General features: G+C 37.8%; 2 protein-coding genes across 4 annotated transcripts in view; one reads left to right on the top strand and one right to left on the bottom strand.

Moving 5' to 3' along the window:
- The first annotated feature begins 109 nt into the window (after positions 1-109).
- On the top strand, positions 110-10,218 carry chst7 (carbohydrate (N-acetylglucosamine 6-O) sulfotransferase 7). Of its 2 annotated transcripts, none has more exons than XM_067459946.1 (2): positions 110-2,046; positions 6,943-10,218. In XM_067459946.1, the coding sequence occupies exon 1, from the start codon at positions 605-607 to the stop codon at positions 2,021-2,023; it is 1,419 nt and encodes a 472-aa protein (XP_067316047.1). In that variant the 5' UTR covers positions 110-604; the 3' UTR covers positions 2,024-2,046; positions 6,943-10,218. The 2 variants fall into 2 exon arrangements, with proteins under 2 accessions (XP_067316047.1, XP_067316048.1); XM_067459947.1 differs by having other exon boundaries at positions 110-2,050.
- A 247-nt stretch (positions 10,219-10,465) lies between these two features.
- slc9a7 (solute carrier family 9 member 7) overlaps positions 10,466-17,516 on the bottom strand; it is a 49,531-nt gene continuing 42,480 nt past the window's right edge. For both annotated transcript variants that reach the window (XM_067459948.1, XM_067459949.1), the window contains one exon: positions 10,466-12,500. In XM_067459948.1, the coding sequence (XP_067316049.1) occupies positions 12,237-12,500 (264 nt within the window). In that variant the 3' untranslated portion in view covers positions 10,466-12,236. The remainder of the gene's footprint in view (positions 12,501-17,516) is intronic.

The raw sequence follows: 17,516 nt of genomic DNA, 5'->3' as shown, positions 1-17,516 counted from the left end.
ACCTATCGACCAGGACAGAATATGAAGCTGATATGAAGAGACACAACAAATCAACACAGCCAGGCAAAAGAAATCCATTGTTTTGGCCAGCAGTAGGTTGGAGAGGTTACTTTTTGCAGTGAGCTCGCTAACTGAAGATACATTTTGAGATCCTTTTTTGTTCAAAGTATTTGTAGTGAATGCACAACCTGTAACAAATCAATTATGAACAAATTGTCTATTTAATTTGGATGCGTCTCAATCAATCAGCTCCCTAGTTCAGTAGGCAGGGCAGTCAGCCCAAATGATTCCCTGATCAGTGCCCTGTGCACTGTCTCTGTGGAACTTTTAAAACATTAAACAGGCACACATAAAGTATACGCAATAGTTTTTTGTATACTGAATGGTTTTGTTATTGTTGTTACCTTTTGTGTAATGTATCTTTTACATCATATAAAAATATGGCAAATGTAGATTGCATAGTGATGTAAATTTATTTTTTTAATTTTCATATAGGTCAATTTATATTAAAACAAATAAACTGTGCTCGTATTTTGGTAGGTTCGCTTGCTTGACTTGCTCGGCTTTATGAGTGACCTCTTAACGGTCCAATAACGATCTTCTTATGCGCGACAGCCACCAGCCAATCCTGGCGCAGGGGGCGGAACTTGTCACATTACGGGTGAGAAAAAAAAAGATTCCACCCTCTAAACTTTACCGCTGTAATCTAACAGTATTCATACAGGTAGGCGAGCAGTTCGCCGAGATCTGCGTCACTCACTCCGCTGAGGCCATGAAGAGAAGGCTTCAGAAAAAATACATCATCTTGATTCTAGGATACTCCGTGGCGCTGCTTTTAATTCCCTACGTGTTAGATTATCGGAGCAAATCGTCCCACATTAAAGATGGATATCAGCAACAAAAGTGTCCTGATCTGGAGAGCACCATCGCCCTGTGGAGTAGCACCAGGACGGGCAACTCAACGGAGGTGGAGGACTATGGCAACAGGAGTCAGTCCAGAACACACATATACCTCCACGCAACCTGGAGGACAGGTTCCTCATTTTTAGGGGAATTATTTAATCAGCACCCTGATGTGTTTTATTTATACGAGCCCATGTGGAACATGTGGCAGGCGCTTTATCCAGGAGATGCTGGCAGTTTACAAGGAGCAGTGAGAGATATGATGAACTCTCTGTTTAGATGCGATTTCTCAGTTTTAAAACTCTACGCTGGCTCGTCCAACGTAAGCACCTCTTTTATTTTCGGCTGGAAAACGAACAAGGTCATTTGCTCCGAGCCTCTTTGCAAAGCGTATAAAAAACACGAAATTGGCTTAGTTCAAGGAGAAGTGTGTAGCAAATGCCAGCCGAGAGATATCAAAGAGCTAGAGAAAGAGTGCAAAAAGTACCCCGTGATGGTCATTAAAGACGTGAGGGTTTTAGATTTGGCGGTTTTGGTTCCTCTCATGCGAGATCCCGCTATCAATCTCCATATAGTCCAGTTGTTTCGCGACCCCAGGGCTGTGCACAATTCTCGGCTTAAGTCCAAACTGGCTCTGGTGAAGGAGAGCATACAGGTGTTGAGGAGCAAGAAACAGAACGACAAATACAAGCGCCTTCTGGTGCCTAGCAACAGGGTCCACCGAGCCGAGAACTACGTCTCGAGCGCCATGGAGTTAATATGCGACAATTGGCTCAACGACATGTTGCTCGTTATGAACGCTCCGCCATGGGTGAGGAGAAACTACGTGCAGGTGAAATACGAAGACCTAGTGCTCAGACCTGTGGACGCGCTCCAGAGGCTCTTTCGTTTCGCCAACCTCACCCTTTCTCCAGCCATGGAGAAATTTGTGGTGAACATGACCCACGGACAGGGCTATTCTTCAGATAAACCGTTCCTCATATCATCCAGAGATGCCAAAGAGGCAATTTACGCCTGGAGGGAAAGGCTGAATGTGGAGCAGGTGAACCAGGTGGAAGCCTACTGCAGTGAGGTCATGAGACAGCTGGGTTATCAGAAGAGGAACATGGACAAGACCTAAAACCACAGAAACGTGAGAGTATGGTATGTACGTGTCTAAATGTCAGCAAATGTCTGTCTGCTGATGTCTGTGGCCCCAGAATTTGGTGAGTTGACAGCATTATTTTGTAACTGAGTGTTTGAGACGCAACAAAAATGTTAAATATGTCACACTTTGCTTTACTCAGAGTGTGAAAAGAAAAAAAAGTTTTTTTTTTGTTTTTTTTTGTTGTTGCGAAAGATACCATATACTATTATAAGTAATAAGTATTAATAATGTTTCCAGTACCACAATGGTTGGTGTCAGATGTAATTGTGGTACTGGAAATAGTACTTTACGGTAACATTATATTTTAAGGTTATGTAGTTAGTTACACTGAAGTAAATGATGTACTTACTATAGTAATAACAGTAAATTATGCATAATTACAAGTAACTAACCCTAAACCAAACCCTGACAATATACTAGTTAATTAATAGTACTCAGTACTTATTTGAGTAAGTACAATGTAACTGTCACTTTAAAATAATGGTTAACCTACTTTATTAAGGTAAATACAGTGGTATTCCATAAAGAGTTGATACTCAAGTTAATACTACACTAATTATTTTGGGCACAGTATTATAGTAATACCTTTGTTTTTGGGACATCACTATGCACTTCTATCGTGTATTTCTGAATAAAAGGAAATGCCCTTTATTTAATATTATTACTGTTGTAATTGAATTACATGTATTTGTGAAAGTCACTGCATGATGTTCTACTGCTCTATATCAGGTCAAACAGATATGTGCAAAATGTGGCTTTCATGATAAGAATGTTTTCTACTGTTTTTTGTTTACCAGACTTTAAAGTTGTAAAATGGGTTGGTTTACATTCTACTACTAGCACAACTATACATTGATGCTTTCATCTGTTACATGACAAGAGTGTCAGTCCCATATTGATTATGCAACACTGGAACCAGTGTAGTTGTATGGATGTAAATTGATTTTAATGGCAGTGTGGTGTTATATGCAGTATTTCTGAATGCCATGCAGTCTGCAAAGCATCATAAGAGATTAACACAGAAGATGTACTTTTTTATATATTTAAACCACTTCTAACGCTATCAGGATGTGAAGAGAGTTTTAACCAGTATAACAACAAAGTTCTTCTGAAAAAACATTGCCTCCCCTCCCTGTCTTTAAAGCTCTTTGTAGAGCAGTTTTTCCGTTTGGGGCTACTGTAGAAACATGATGGCAAAATGGTGACTTCACTGTAAAGGGGCTCGCGATGTATGTAGATAGAAATGGCTCATTCTAAGGTAATAAAAACATAACGGTTCATTATGCAAGGTCTTTATACACCACTGAAAACATTTTTGTATATTATAGTTGCATTTCTGTCACTATAGTTCTACTACACACTGCACACTTTTTAACCCAAAAACATTACGGACCGCAGAAACAAATATTATTTAGACTCAATTTATCCAGAATCAATTTAAAAGAAACAAAAGTAGAGGCGAGTTCAGCCGAGGACATTGATGCAGTCCGAAACTGACAGCACATGGTGCCAGTCATCGGGTTAATACTATCCTCCTGTACTCTACGACGTTCTATGGTGGCATAATGTTGTTTCCAAACAGCCCTGGATCAGCGAAATGACCAGTTTCATTTTTATTCTAGTCAATATAATGGGAAAAATGCTAGAAGTGGATTCAGCACAATAAATGTACCTTTTATATCTCCTCAGCACTGTGGCCGGTAAAAATGTCCAGCAGAGGTATTTGTCAAATCAATTAGCCATCATGCTAGAGTCTAATTTCATGGCAAGGCATGTAAATAGCAGACCGATGGATCATGAGACAGGCTTCTTTGTTATCGCTATCAGAGGCATGTGATGGGGGTTGGTATGACCTAACAGATTGACCACACGTGGTTGGGGCAGGCTGAAATATAGGGACTGCTTTGTGCTGGTTAGTCCCTGGAGGGACCAGTGCACCCTGTGCTAAGCCTGTCACCAGCTCAATCTGTGAGGGCTCTGCCATGACTAACTTAGACATCTTGGCACCAGACATACATGCCTGACCAGCACAGACCTCTAACTGTCTCTTGCTGTCAGAGTTCATCACAGGTTTACTTTTAAAATGACTTATAATAGCATATTTTTGAAATGGTTTTTGATTTATTTTCGGTTTAACTTTACTGTTTGGGCATGCATTTCACCTGTCTTAAAGAAACAATAAAAAATAAATAAATATATATATATATATATATATATATATATATATATATATATATATATATATATATATATATATATATATATATATATATAATATATATTTATAATTAATCTAACATAAGATTAATTATATAAATATCAGATAAATGAATAATAATAATTTAACATTATTATTAACATTATATACTACTAATAATAATCCTGGGTTCCCACATATCCTGGAAAAATTACTCTTTTTTTTTTTTCTAGTCCTGGAAACCACATGGAAAATGAGAATGTTTTTCTTTTTCTTTAGCCTCGATTAAAGAGTTCCTCACTCCGTTTAACGGTTTAAATTAACGTTTACTAGCAGAGAGTAGGGCTGGGATATATACCGGTAGACCACACTAGACATTAACTGGAAGAAATTTGTCAACAGGTAGAGATTTTGGACTATCATATCTATCGCGGTTCCGCTCGCATGACATTTCTGTTCTACGCAGTCACAAAAGCTTTATGAGAAAGCCTCACAAAAATGCTTTTTGAAATATTGCAGTTCAAAAAGAAGTGATTTCAAACAGTTGAAGTACAGTAAGCAGTAAAAGACAACTGCTATAGCTATATACGCATGCTTTTAGCAGACTAATTGGGCTTAAACGGTTAAATATACAAACTTGTGTGTGTCAAAGTTACTATGTCTTTCCGAGTAAACACGGTCATTTATGTCTTACCTGAACGTAAACCGTTGAGGAAGAAAACACACAAGTGTATTGGATTCATGCAGTCTCTCTTAAAGTGACAGCATCCAAATTTACCAGCAGTTGTTATTAATATTAACAAAACAAAAAAAGCGTTTCATGTTGGCCCCTGCAACCTTTAGCTATTGTTATTAACTGCTTAAATGTTTGCATGTCATCTGGTAAGTAGCTACCTAATCTTGTTAAAAATAAATTCAGCAGCTTGCTTAAACTAATCATTTTGATATTGTATACCAGGACTCAGCAGGGCAACCTACAGCAGTCATACAGCCTATTTAATTTTTCTTCTCATTGTTGGCAAAAGTACGTCCGCACTTTGGTACCAAGTCAATACTGAAATGTAATGTAACAATGAAAGCCTTTCCATGCGGTACCAGTAGTCCAGAGCACCGGTATACTATAAATATACTAATCTGGTATCCGCTGATGGGTGGCTGCTTTGAAACGCTCCTGTGCATATTTACGTGTAACGCTCTGTAAATAACATCAAGGATCTATTTACATGTTTTTTACAGCATTGAGCAATTTATAGTGTTGAGCACATGAACACAATGGCCAATCAGAGGTGTTTAAAGTGATAGTTCACCCAAAAATTTAAATGTGACGTTTATTTGCTTACCCCCAGTGCATCCAAATTGTAGGTGTCTTTGTGTCTTCAGTAGAACACAAATGAAGACTTTTTAATTCCAACCGTTGCAGTCTGCTTGTTTGTGCATGTTGTCTCTTAGACAACATGCACAAAAAACCTGCTGCTCGTGACGATACTTTGATGTCTTAAGATATGAACCGATAATTTTCTGTGAAAAACTGAACAGTATTTATGTTATTTTTATAACTCATATCCAGACGAATCTCATCTAGTGTTCCCATCCGTCATTACTTTCGTCTGGTAAGATCAAACTGCCGCGATTATAGAAATATATTATGTAGATGCCTCATTCAGCCGAGCAGGGACTAATTAGGAAATGTGTCGTCATTATCATCTTTCAATGATAATATGGGGAGTTTTCACAAGAGTGCAGAAGTCAGTGTGCTAGCTTGACAGGTTCACGATTAGAAAGAAGTGCTTGTGTTTGCTATCTGTTTATAACCCATTCACAATTTGAAAGTTTATTTTTCATGCTGCTAAGTACACTGAAAATATTGGGAGTTACAACTATATTTAAATATGATTGAATCCAACATTGTGTTGATTGACACAGTGATAATCATTATATCAGATGTGACAAAAAAAACCTGATGTGTGAAAATATATCTGGGCTTTACGTGTAAACGCAGACCTGCCATTTGTTCTTTTATTTATTTTTTAGTTTAAATTGCAACGTTTATTTAAAATTTGAAGGCTACATGGTAATGTTTTAATGTATTTCCTTATTAGATGAATAATTTGTTGACTATTATATATTTTTATTTTGAACTATTTCAACAAAGTATTTAAATTATTCCAATATTTTTTGCAATGATGCTGGAACCGATAACCAGGTGTCAATGTATAATTTTAATTACATTTTATAATTTTGATTTTATAGTCAAGACATGGCTATAAACTGCATGTTACTATAAACTATAGACTATAAACTATTTTAAAGACTATGGGGAGAGGAATATATAACAATAGGGCGTGATCCTTGGAATTCCGATAATGAGCACTCTTAGAGGGAGTTTAATAAGAAACACCAAAAGTGTTTTTTTATACATTAGATAAAAAAATGGCTTATAATTTCAATATGATGTTAATAATACATTTCTATTAATAACATATTCATTTATAATTTTCATTTCCAGCAAGAATAGGCCTATAGGAACACATTGTTTAAATTTAAACTGAATATCTGTGACAAATTCTAGCATCGTCGAAAATTACACACTGTACTTTTACGACAAACTTTGTTGACATTCTACACAGAATCAGTGTTTTCAGTAAATGTCCACAATAACACAGCTTAAGTTATTATGTTTCTCTCTTTGCTGCAGGAGCCTGATGTGCTGTAGGAACAGGAGGACAGAAGGAGAACAGCCTGATATGAAGCTACACCAGGATATGCGGACGGAGCTGAGGAGCAACACCCCGAGACCTCCTTCGCAGTGCCGTCATGGGTCACAGAGTAGACGACAGAAGAGTCTGATAAGAGAGACACTTACAAACCCGCCGACCTCAAATGATACTGACAAGAATCCTGTAAGGAAAAGACTAACAGTAACAGAGGGGAAACCCGTTCAAAATGAAACGGCTACCAAAGGCTCAGTCCCGGTTGTGCCCTGACAGCCAGATTTCATCCGCAATAATCCCTGCTCAATCCCCGGCAGCCCATAATCAGCCATACGAGACAGGCGCTTGGGCCATTGCACATGCACTAGTTCTGGAGACAGATATCCCGTTGGGTGGATTTCATAATGAAAACTTTCCCAGGCATTCTTGTATTCATCAACCAGGTATGAAAAGGGATTATGCATCATCGACACTCCAATATCTGTGGTACCGCCCAAAAAAAGACATTAAGCGCAAAGTGCAATTCAATGAACTGAAGAGCTAGAGAAAAGGGTGTAGAAAGAGTTTTCCCAAAGGAAATTCTGTCTTCTCTATAATAACTCGTAACACTCCCACTGGTGTAACATTTCCCAGTTCCCCTTGGACATCACCAGTTTGTTCTCTTTGTATGAAGTAGGGATGCACCGATCCGATGCTCAGTGTCGGTATTTATTAGCTTCGATCTGCCATTATTCGCAGAATCGGGTATCGGTCAGACAGGACCGATCCAAATCCTATACTGTGCGTATAATATTCTGGGTTATTGTTAAGCCCCAGTGACCCACAAAAGGTACAAAAACATCAAGCATCATCAACACTATGTGCACTGTAAGTGTTCTGAAACCATTCCATAGTTTAATGTGAGGTACATAATTACAGGTAATATTTACCTCTTAAACTCTGCGGACCTTGTACAGGAATGCAATCAACTTTACATTTCAAATGTCTCTGGAGGAGCTCTGACATATGTGGTACCAGCTGAAAGCTTAGAGTCTCTACTTTCTGGAGATATTCAATACTTTTTCAGAATTTGTGTTACACAAAGTAACTTATTTAAACTAAATTACTCTGGTACCATTTCCACCTGAATTTGGCCTACCCAAATTGAAATGCTTCCCATACCCACATACAGTGGTTTAAATACACAATTTTAGTGTCAACCCTTGGAAGTTACATAAAACAATGTTAAAAGTGATAAACATGTAAGTATATGTTGTTTGAGTAATAACCCCACAGATGCTTTTTTATTTCTTGGTTATAAATTCAGGAAGGGATGAAGCTATATTACAGCTCAGACAATATATACTTACATAAAACACTGCTAAAGGTAATAAACATGAAACTCCAAAAGGTTTCCTTTAAAATGACACCAAAAGTGGTGTAAAATTGTGTATATAGACCACTGTATACAGGTATGGGAAGCTTTTCAATTTGGGTAAGCCAAATCCAGGTGGAAATCCCCAAAAATGGCCCCAGAGCTTAAGTCATTAAATTGAAGTTCACGTCAATGATTCCCTCCGCTGCGGCTGTCAGTCACTCCCCATTCTGCTTTAAACTGCGTGTCGCGTTCTGTTACGACAGTCAACACGAAGAAACTCTCCAAGATGATTTAACATTCCTGTTATTATGCTTGATCTGTAGATAACGCTCTATGGTTTCGCATAAAATTACTTTATCTTGCTGGAGTTTAATGTCCCAGTGAACCGGAAGTTGCAACTGATTTGATTTCAGTGCTGTGACGTATTTCCAAGTGAAATGGAATATTGAACAGATTGTCAGGGTTTTACTTCAGTGCTCCTCCTCTCCATCTCTGGCTCATAGCAGACTCACGTTTGGAGAGGAGTGGTAAACATTTTCAAACCCAAGCTATCAAACTGCTGTCATCGGAAAGGCAACGCCATTCCAGACCGGAAGTTGTTTTTTTTAAGATTTTGATTAAAGATTACCACGGCAAACCATTTTTTTTCCCTGCGTATAACTTAGGTATTAATTGTTCACCTTAAAACCTGTAATGTGTGCTTACAAAGTAAATAAGGTTTATTTTGATTTCATGAGGACTTTAAATCATGTTACTTTCTCCCGGGTGTCAGTTAGATCACAATACTGGACCTGAGATTGTATTGTTCTTCACACACGGTAACAGAAATGTGAAAATGTTAAAAGGAACGGCTCAATCACTATCGCTGGGTAACAAAATATTGTAATATACGGACAAAATTTTGAAAAAAAAACATTGAATTATCTATAATTAGTCATCTATAAATATACATCTATAAATAACACTTATTCACTTTTATTTTTTTCTTTATTCCCCCCACCCCACTCAATGTTTAGCTTTTATACAATTGTGCACTCATGATTTTTCTAGAGTAACCATTGCTGCTGAATTATTCACTGATCTAGTTTATCCACCAGGCATATTTACAGGCATATTTTTGTCATATTGTGATTTATTTATTTTTTAATCTGTTCTTCTTAATAATGAAGTTGTTTAGTCCGAAGTCCGTATTTAGTAGATTGTGTTTAACTCACAAAAGAGTGATTATCAGTTCACCACACTGAGGTACAGACATTTTTGGTAACATTTTCCAATAAGGTTTCATTAGTTAATGTAACTAACATGAACTAGTTAATCTTTTTTAAATGTTAGTTGATAAAAGTACAGCTGTTCATGGTTTGCTTGTTCACAGTGCATTAAATGTTAACAATATTTTAATAATGTATTAGTAAATGTTGAAATTAACATTAACAAAGATTATAAGTAGGCCTACAGTTCATTATTAATTCATGTTAACTAATTCTAACTAATGAACCTTATCGTAAAAATGTATTACTGAATTTTTAAACAAAACTGCACTGGTATCGGATTGGTATCGGTATCAGCCAATACTCAAAAAATATCGGATTGGTTCTGAAAAAAGTGTATCGGTGGCGGTGCATCCCTAGCATGTTTAACAAGGATAGTATTGCAATTTAAATAGTTAAATGGATGGAAAGTCTAATCGAAAACTAAAACACACAATCATACTTTAAGGATGCAGGTGTTATTGTGCTCTAATAGAAATGCTTTTACTGGACAAGAACATTGACGGTAATATCATGTTATTAATGTTGTTTTGTCACCTTTTACTCTAAAGCTATGGGAACCATCAGAATTAATAAATGAACAAATGTGTTATTTATAAATAAAACTTGTACATACATTTTTGTAGTAAACACTACGTTTTCTTGTTTTATTATTATTTAATGACATATAAAATAAATACCTTAGTTAGGTATTGCTAGTTAAGCCCAATTTAATATAATGGCTATTTTCATAAATGTACAGTTTGCATACTACAGTTTTTTTGCATTATTTGACAGGCTGAGTGCATCTTTATGTATAATAATAACAAATATTAATAATACTAGGTATTTAAATGAAGGAAAAATAGCAATTTGGTGTTTCATACATCACAGACATAAAAATGGCAGCTTGTATATGTTTTATATGGCATATATTGACATGCAGAACAGCAAGAAAAAGATGAATGCTACAGGAGGGAGTTACATATCCTGAAGGTACATACAAGTCCACCAACAATACGGTGCAGAAAAAAAGCTACCAGACATGTTGGAAGAGAAGAAAAGTGATTTCATAGCCCACATGTTGCAGGATTACATGCGAATTCAGTCTTTTGCTACAGCCGGTTTAAGGCCCTCCGCCTTAAACTACAATTGCCACGAAGCCCACGAGGCTCATTTTCTAGCAGAAACACCACATAAATAGTGCAAATCTCCTTAATTCACATTTAGGTTCTGGTCAGGTGTTGAACTGGATTCTGTTAAAAAGCAAACGACGGACAGACGCAAGTGCAGACAATTGAGGCAGCTGTAAAGGTTATTTCATGGAAAGAGTGTGAGGTTAGTTTATGATGAAGTTCAATATAAATTGGAAAGAATGATAAACTTATTTCAAACATCTGCAGGTTAGTCATTAACCAAAAGCTTGGACTTTAGACTAGCATACATTAACAATAATTCATTTTTAGACACGGAGGGTGAAAGGAATACACGTTGGCGATTGATGGCAAGAGGCCATCCGTTTACTTTATGAACAAACAGCTGGATCAACATGCCAAACATTCCGGATTCATAAATTCAGAATCAAAGACTGCCATAAAGCAGCAAATCATACATAATGCAAAGAAACCTACAAGAAAATTGTAACAGGAGAAGGCGAAAAATGAACGCCGCACACATTAACTCTTTGATTCTGATATGATGTCTCCTTTATGATTTCATCATCTCTCATCACAAAAATTCTGTCAGAGTGTGTGCAAGTGGTTAATATTCTAATATAATATAGCAATACATGCAAGGACTGCAGCTCAGCTGCAGCTAAAGTGCATGGCCCATACACTCTGGTTGCATCCAGCTGTTTAAAAAAAATCACGTCAGTGCAGATCAACATTCATATTAACAACGACCAGCACGTCAACCTGGCTTTCATACAACCAAGATATTGAAGGAAATGTAAACTTTAACTGACTAAAGTTGCGTATTACAAGGTTCCAGTATGCAGTCATGAGATAAACATGCACTCATGTCAAACAATGTTGCTATTGTGTTCGAAAGCTTTTGCGAACACTGCCATGTATGGAATATTTACAAACATTATGAACGGCTCACTCATTTGCCTGAAGGTAAAGGAGAGCATTTAAATGCAAAATATTATCATTTATGTAATACTGGCTCTTTATGTGTAAAACTGACTTCCCCCACAAGAAAAACTATATGGCTATATGTCAGTCTTATTTCCAGTTTGTGGCAGCATTGATAAACAAAAAAATGAAGAATTAATGACCTACAATGTTAATATGTGGCAGGCAGTGATCGTATGAAAGTGAATGGGCAGCAGAGACCGTTCGGCGTCAGTTCATTATCATAAAAACAGCAATAAGGATCAAAAGCTGTTCGAAATGCCTTCTTAACAGCAGTTAAGTTACACTTTTTCCTCCCATAAGTCACATTTTTATGAGGAGACACTGAATTGAAGTCCGCCATATCATCAATTACGCCATCCTGGTGTAAATCCCGAGCACAAGCCCTCCTGCTCTCCATCATTCTGTTTCCTTGATTTTTTCAGACCCACTGCATGAGATATTTGGAGGAGTCATGAATGGTCAGATGGAGTTATGTGCAAGAAAAGTTAAGGTATGAAGCACGGGGAGGCTTGATTTAAGGTTTGGGGGCAGGGTCAAGCGTGGTCCTCGATGGGGAAAACTAAACGCGTGCCACGGCTCAAGAGCTCATGTTCACGCGTGTCCAGTTCTCGCTCCAGAGCGTCTTCCGACGTGCTGTCGCTGCGTTTGCCGTTCAAGCCCCAGCTTCCGGCCGATCCTTCGGGGCCGGAGGAGGACGAGGCTCCGTTGGCCGTGATGGCCGTGTCGCCGTAGGTCAGCGTCAGGTCTCCTTCGTTCAGGATGAGGTCTGAGTCACTGTCTCGCAGCGGCTCATGGTTCTGCGGAGCACAGTGACAAGTCGGACATGAAGGGAGGAGGACAGGATGCTTCAGGTGCACACACACACACACTCACTCACACACTATTCAAGCGCAACACAAAGGTTCATGAGGGACACTGTGGAGTCACAAGAAGACAAGATAAAAAGAGAAATACACTTAGATGTCCTTATGCAAGAGAAAAAGCACACACTTACCTGTGTGCAATGCAGCCTTCAAGTTCAGCTGGAAATGTCATAAAGTTGTGTTTGAAACCAAAAAAGTCATTTAGTGGAAATTCGCTTCAGCGGTGTTGAACGCTTGATTCTGACATGGTGGCAAGGTGCTGACGGAATGAGCCAAGCAACATCAGCAACGCAAGTGCATTTCCAGGATTAAAACAAAAACATTTTGAGGTCTTTGCACAATGAGTATGAAATTTTTGTATGCGTTTTTCCATATTCGTCATCCAGTGGCTTTGAATGGTCAAAACCCCTCTCAAAATGCTTGCTACGGATGTGAAAAATGCAGAAAATCCAACCCGATCCCAAAATTTTAAGACAAAAATGTCTTGATTAAAAAGCCCTTTTTAGAATGGTTTTAAATATCTTGATTAAAAAAATAAATAAATTATTGATTACATTTTTTTAAACATGTCACAGTTGGCATGTTTTGTTAAAAAATTGCATAAAATGATTATATAGGTTGTGTAAAAGTGTATGCAGGCGTATTCATTTATGCGTATCCACATTTTTTGCTGTTCATTGTGTGTTTTTGTTTGGACTTGTGAACCTGCCATCGTAATAATGAACAACTTGAATGTAGGAGCGTCCCAGGTGGACTTGAAGGCAGCATAAGCAATGATGGAAAATTTACACAACTGTTCACAATATGCATATGTAACAAACATTCTGCAATAAAACCACCTCCCACAGTTTAGAGACTTGCCATTCACAGATCACATGGTTAATGATACTTCACACGGAGTTGAATTAAAGGGGGTTGTCACTGAAGCACAGTTATACCAGGGGATTACACTGTGTGCCAACAGATCAAACTAACTAAACTCTGTTATGCAACATTTAGCTTCACATATAGCTGCTGTTTAAATCCTTTGAGAAGGATCTAAATAATGCCTGCTCCATGTTAATGGTTTGGGGTGGTGTGAATTAGTCTGTGAAGATCACCTGTTTAAGCTCTCAAAGACTAGACCTGAACTCAGTGCATCAGCAGAGAGTTGAGAAAAGTCCTTATAATCTCTTATTGAAAGGCTTTCTGAGAGGTTTCTTTCTGATTGGTCAAGTGTGGGCATTCTTGGACAAATAATGTTCCGGTCCCAGGCAACAACTGACTGAAAGAAAGAGACTCTGTGGTATCTTTCTTTATGCATAATAAAATATTTCATGTTGTTTGTTTATTTTATTTTTTTGCAAAGTAGCCGTGGAATAAAATAAATATTGTACAGTCAAAGAAGTCATTATAGCAACTCAAACCTTAATATTAACCCACAGCAAATAATGTTTAGACACAGTATGGCCATCTATCTGCATATCTTGTGGCAATGACTTGTTGACTGTACATGACCCCATAATTAAAGGTGCCCTAGAATGATTTGAAACAATATGTTAAATTGTTCTCTGATATCTACATAGAGGGTATGTGGCTTATTTAAGGGCAAAACATGTCCAGATACAGTTTTACAGGTCCACTTACAACCCTAGAAATTGCCCCTAGGATGTAATGATCTGTTTTTGTCTTTTTTGGACTCAAAAAAGCAGCTCACAGCACACAGCATTTCAACTGTTCAGCAAAGCGGCTCGTGAATCCTGACCGTCCTGACAGAACACAGACCGACTGAATGACACTTTAAGCAGAACATCTCAAATGGAGATTGCTAAAATGCACATAACTTGTTTATTGGTGTTTTCAGATCATCCGCACGAGAGAGAGAGAGAGCGAGAGAGAGAGAGAGAGAGAGAGAGAGAGAGAGAGAGAGAGAGAGAGAGAGAGAGAGAGAGAGAGAGAGATGCAAGATCGCACGTTTAGGTAAAACACATCCAGTATACTTGTTCTTTTCACAGAAAAGCTCTGATTGAGGGGAAATCTGGCAACCGTAAGCATGGACCTCTTCTTTCCCTCCGACAAAACCAATGGTTTTTGTTCAAGTTTTTATTTTTTAAACTACATTTTAGACTCATCTTTTTTCGTCAACGATATTGCATGTTTATATAACGTTAGTCACAATGTAGGCTATGCAGTGACTGTGATGTACTCTGCAAAAACATCACACTTCAGTTCTCAAAAATATATATATAAATATATTTTTTTTTTTACCAAATAAATAGAAGCCCTGTCAAATGACTATTGTTTTAACTTATATGATGGAAAAGGTGACGTTAGCTAGAAAGATCGAGTGAGCGATCTGTAAGCAACGTATCTACGGTTGTATTTTGTAAATAATATTAACCTGTCATTAGACACTATTTAGTTTTGTAAGGTACTTGGAGTTTCCTATTGTTACTGTACTAGCATCTTGTGTTATCTAGACAATGCTGTCTCTCTAAGAAACTTTCAATTTAATCAGAAATTGTTTAAACAGTCAATAAGTGGATAAAATCGCTACTTACTGCTTGCAGGTATATAAGTGCCCCTCCCTCTCTTCAGTTTTAGACGCTGAGCGAAGCTTGCTTGAAATGGGCCGACAAACGAACGATTTTGAATTAAATTGTTGCGGTATCCGATTATAATAAACATCAACCATGACTGTTGACATTTTTTATCTGTGGGAAGGGTATGAAAAGTCCTCACGTCCCGCACAGCCTGGAATATGACATTTGTGTCCATTAGAGCTGCCGTTTTCGCTATCCTCGAGTGTCGCTTGTTTACCTGCAGTCCCGATGATTCAGCTCCGTCAGTTCCGCCTGACAATGAACATATATTCGGACATATGCAAATGTTGGGGGTGTACATATTAATGATCCCCAGCGATTGCATCACAGTTGGCGTTATGTTGAGAAGCACTTATTTTTCTGTGGTGTTTTTCATGCACGAGATTTATATAAGAAGTTGGAGGCAATGTTGTTTGCGACAATCAGTACGTGATGTCCGTGTACTGAACTCTTATTATTTCACTATGGCAAGGTTAATACAATTTTTCATTCTAGGGCACCTTAACCTAACCACCATAAATGAACGATTATCATCTATAAAGAACTATTGTGCCTGATTGCTCTTCAGAACCTACAAAATATCTTTAAGAAGTAAGCTCATGAATGAAAAGGCCTGTTCTTCACTTTTGAAACAATACAAAACAGATTTAAATGGGAATAACTTAAAAAAGTAAGAAAATAAAATATTAGTGACATGTTAAAGGAGGGACTAGAGAGAACAATCAAAACCAGAAAAGAGGAATAAAAATATATATAGACAGAAACACTGGGGTATTTAGACCGTCTGACCTAGTTCAGCAGGATGTACATTACAGACACTATGACTCATGCACTGAGGAGAGAACCACGTCATTATAGGTCTGAAAACAGACAACTCTTTGCTAATGTTCACGCCGTTCTATCCACTGCAGCTATGAGGGGCATGATTGTGATAAGTGGGAGAGAGGTGGGCGATCAAGCAGTTCTCGAGGACATTTAGCTCATTGTGACCCAGCAGCACAAAGTAAGAATATAAGACGTTTGTGAGCTCAGCTAAGCAGCCTGAGCTACAGTACGAGCATTGTAATGAATAGGGGAATTTGTAGGAGTGAATGAGGCTGTGACCACTGTGTAACTGTGTTCTCCATGCTTGAGATATTGGAAAGCCTCTCGGGCTCACCATCATCAGAGTGGCATCATGAAAGGCTCTTTTGTGACCTGGCGCACACTGAATGCGTCTTCCTTCGGGTCTGTGTCCAGTCTAAAAGCCCCAGTGCTTTTGTGCATCTGTCTTTCTTTCTCTTTTCTTTTCAAACAGGGTTTCACAGAGCAGCAACAACATTTGAAAGCAAGCTATGGAAACCAAAGCGTGCAGTTGAGGAACTCAGAAAAGGCTACTTCCCAAGAAACATGGCAAATGGCAGTGTGAAGTAATGACCAATATACAGAGAGATAATGGCTCTTTTTGAGAATATTGCCATTGGGTTCATTCCAAAACGTATCAGTTTGGATCTACATCGTCAATGGATAATGGATGTTTTATCATCACATATTTTGAATGAAGAGGAAATTAAGGGTTTAATCCACCTTATTTCTGACGAGCCTACTACGCTTTAAATTATGGGTGGCACTTCTGGTTTGTGGAACTTCCATTCAAAAAGACTAAAAGAGTCAAATCAGGTTGCGCAACAAATAAAGCTTATCCGTCAGTTTGACTGAATGAGCTGTCAATTTTCTTCATGTTTTATTAACATGAAAGAATGAATGAAAGAGGCATTTATATAGCGCTTTCATATGTACTACATGTGTACACCCAAAGCGCTTTACACTTATGAAAGGGGTCTCTCCTCAACCACCACCTGTCATCATGAGAATAACGTAACGATTGGCATTTTAACGTGTTGATAGTACGTTATGAGTCGGCTATATGATATGCTATAACAAGAATATCTACGGCAAGAGCTCTTTACTGTCGCTGCATTCTTTTCCTCGTGATTATTTTCCCTTTCCCCTTTGCATTCCGCTGTAACAGTATGAAAAAGGACGATATACTGCACATTTGTGGTCTTTTTTCCTGTTTTAATTTACAATATATCCTATTAAAAATTCACTGGAATGCACAAAGAATCTCTCTTCTTTCTCTTCAAATCCTCACTTCTCATTCCAGGATTGATTTCACAGGTAAATACAATTTTATTATCTGTCAAAATGACAGAAATCCCTTTGAAATAGTATCACGCAATGCTGAAGTTAATGAACATTTTTGATTTAAATGTATTTTCGATGCTTCAAGAGATTATAACTAACTAACTGATGTCACATATGGACTACTTTGATGATGTTTTTATTACCTTTCTGGACATGGACAGTATAGTGTGCATACACTTAG

This window comes from Pseudorasbora parva, chromosome 12, assembly GCF_024679245.1.
Source record: "Pseudorasbora parva isolate DD20220531a chromosome 12, ASM2467924v1, whole genome shotgun sequence".
NCBI classification, from domain to species: domain Eukaryota; kingdom Metazoa; phylum Chordata; class Actinopteri; order Cypriniformes; family Gobionidae; genus Pseudorasbora; species Pseudorasbora parva.
This window is presented reverse-complemented; position numbering and strand designations above follow the sequence as displayed.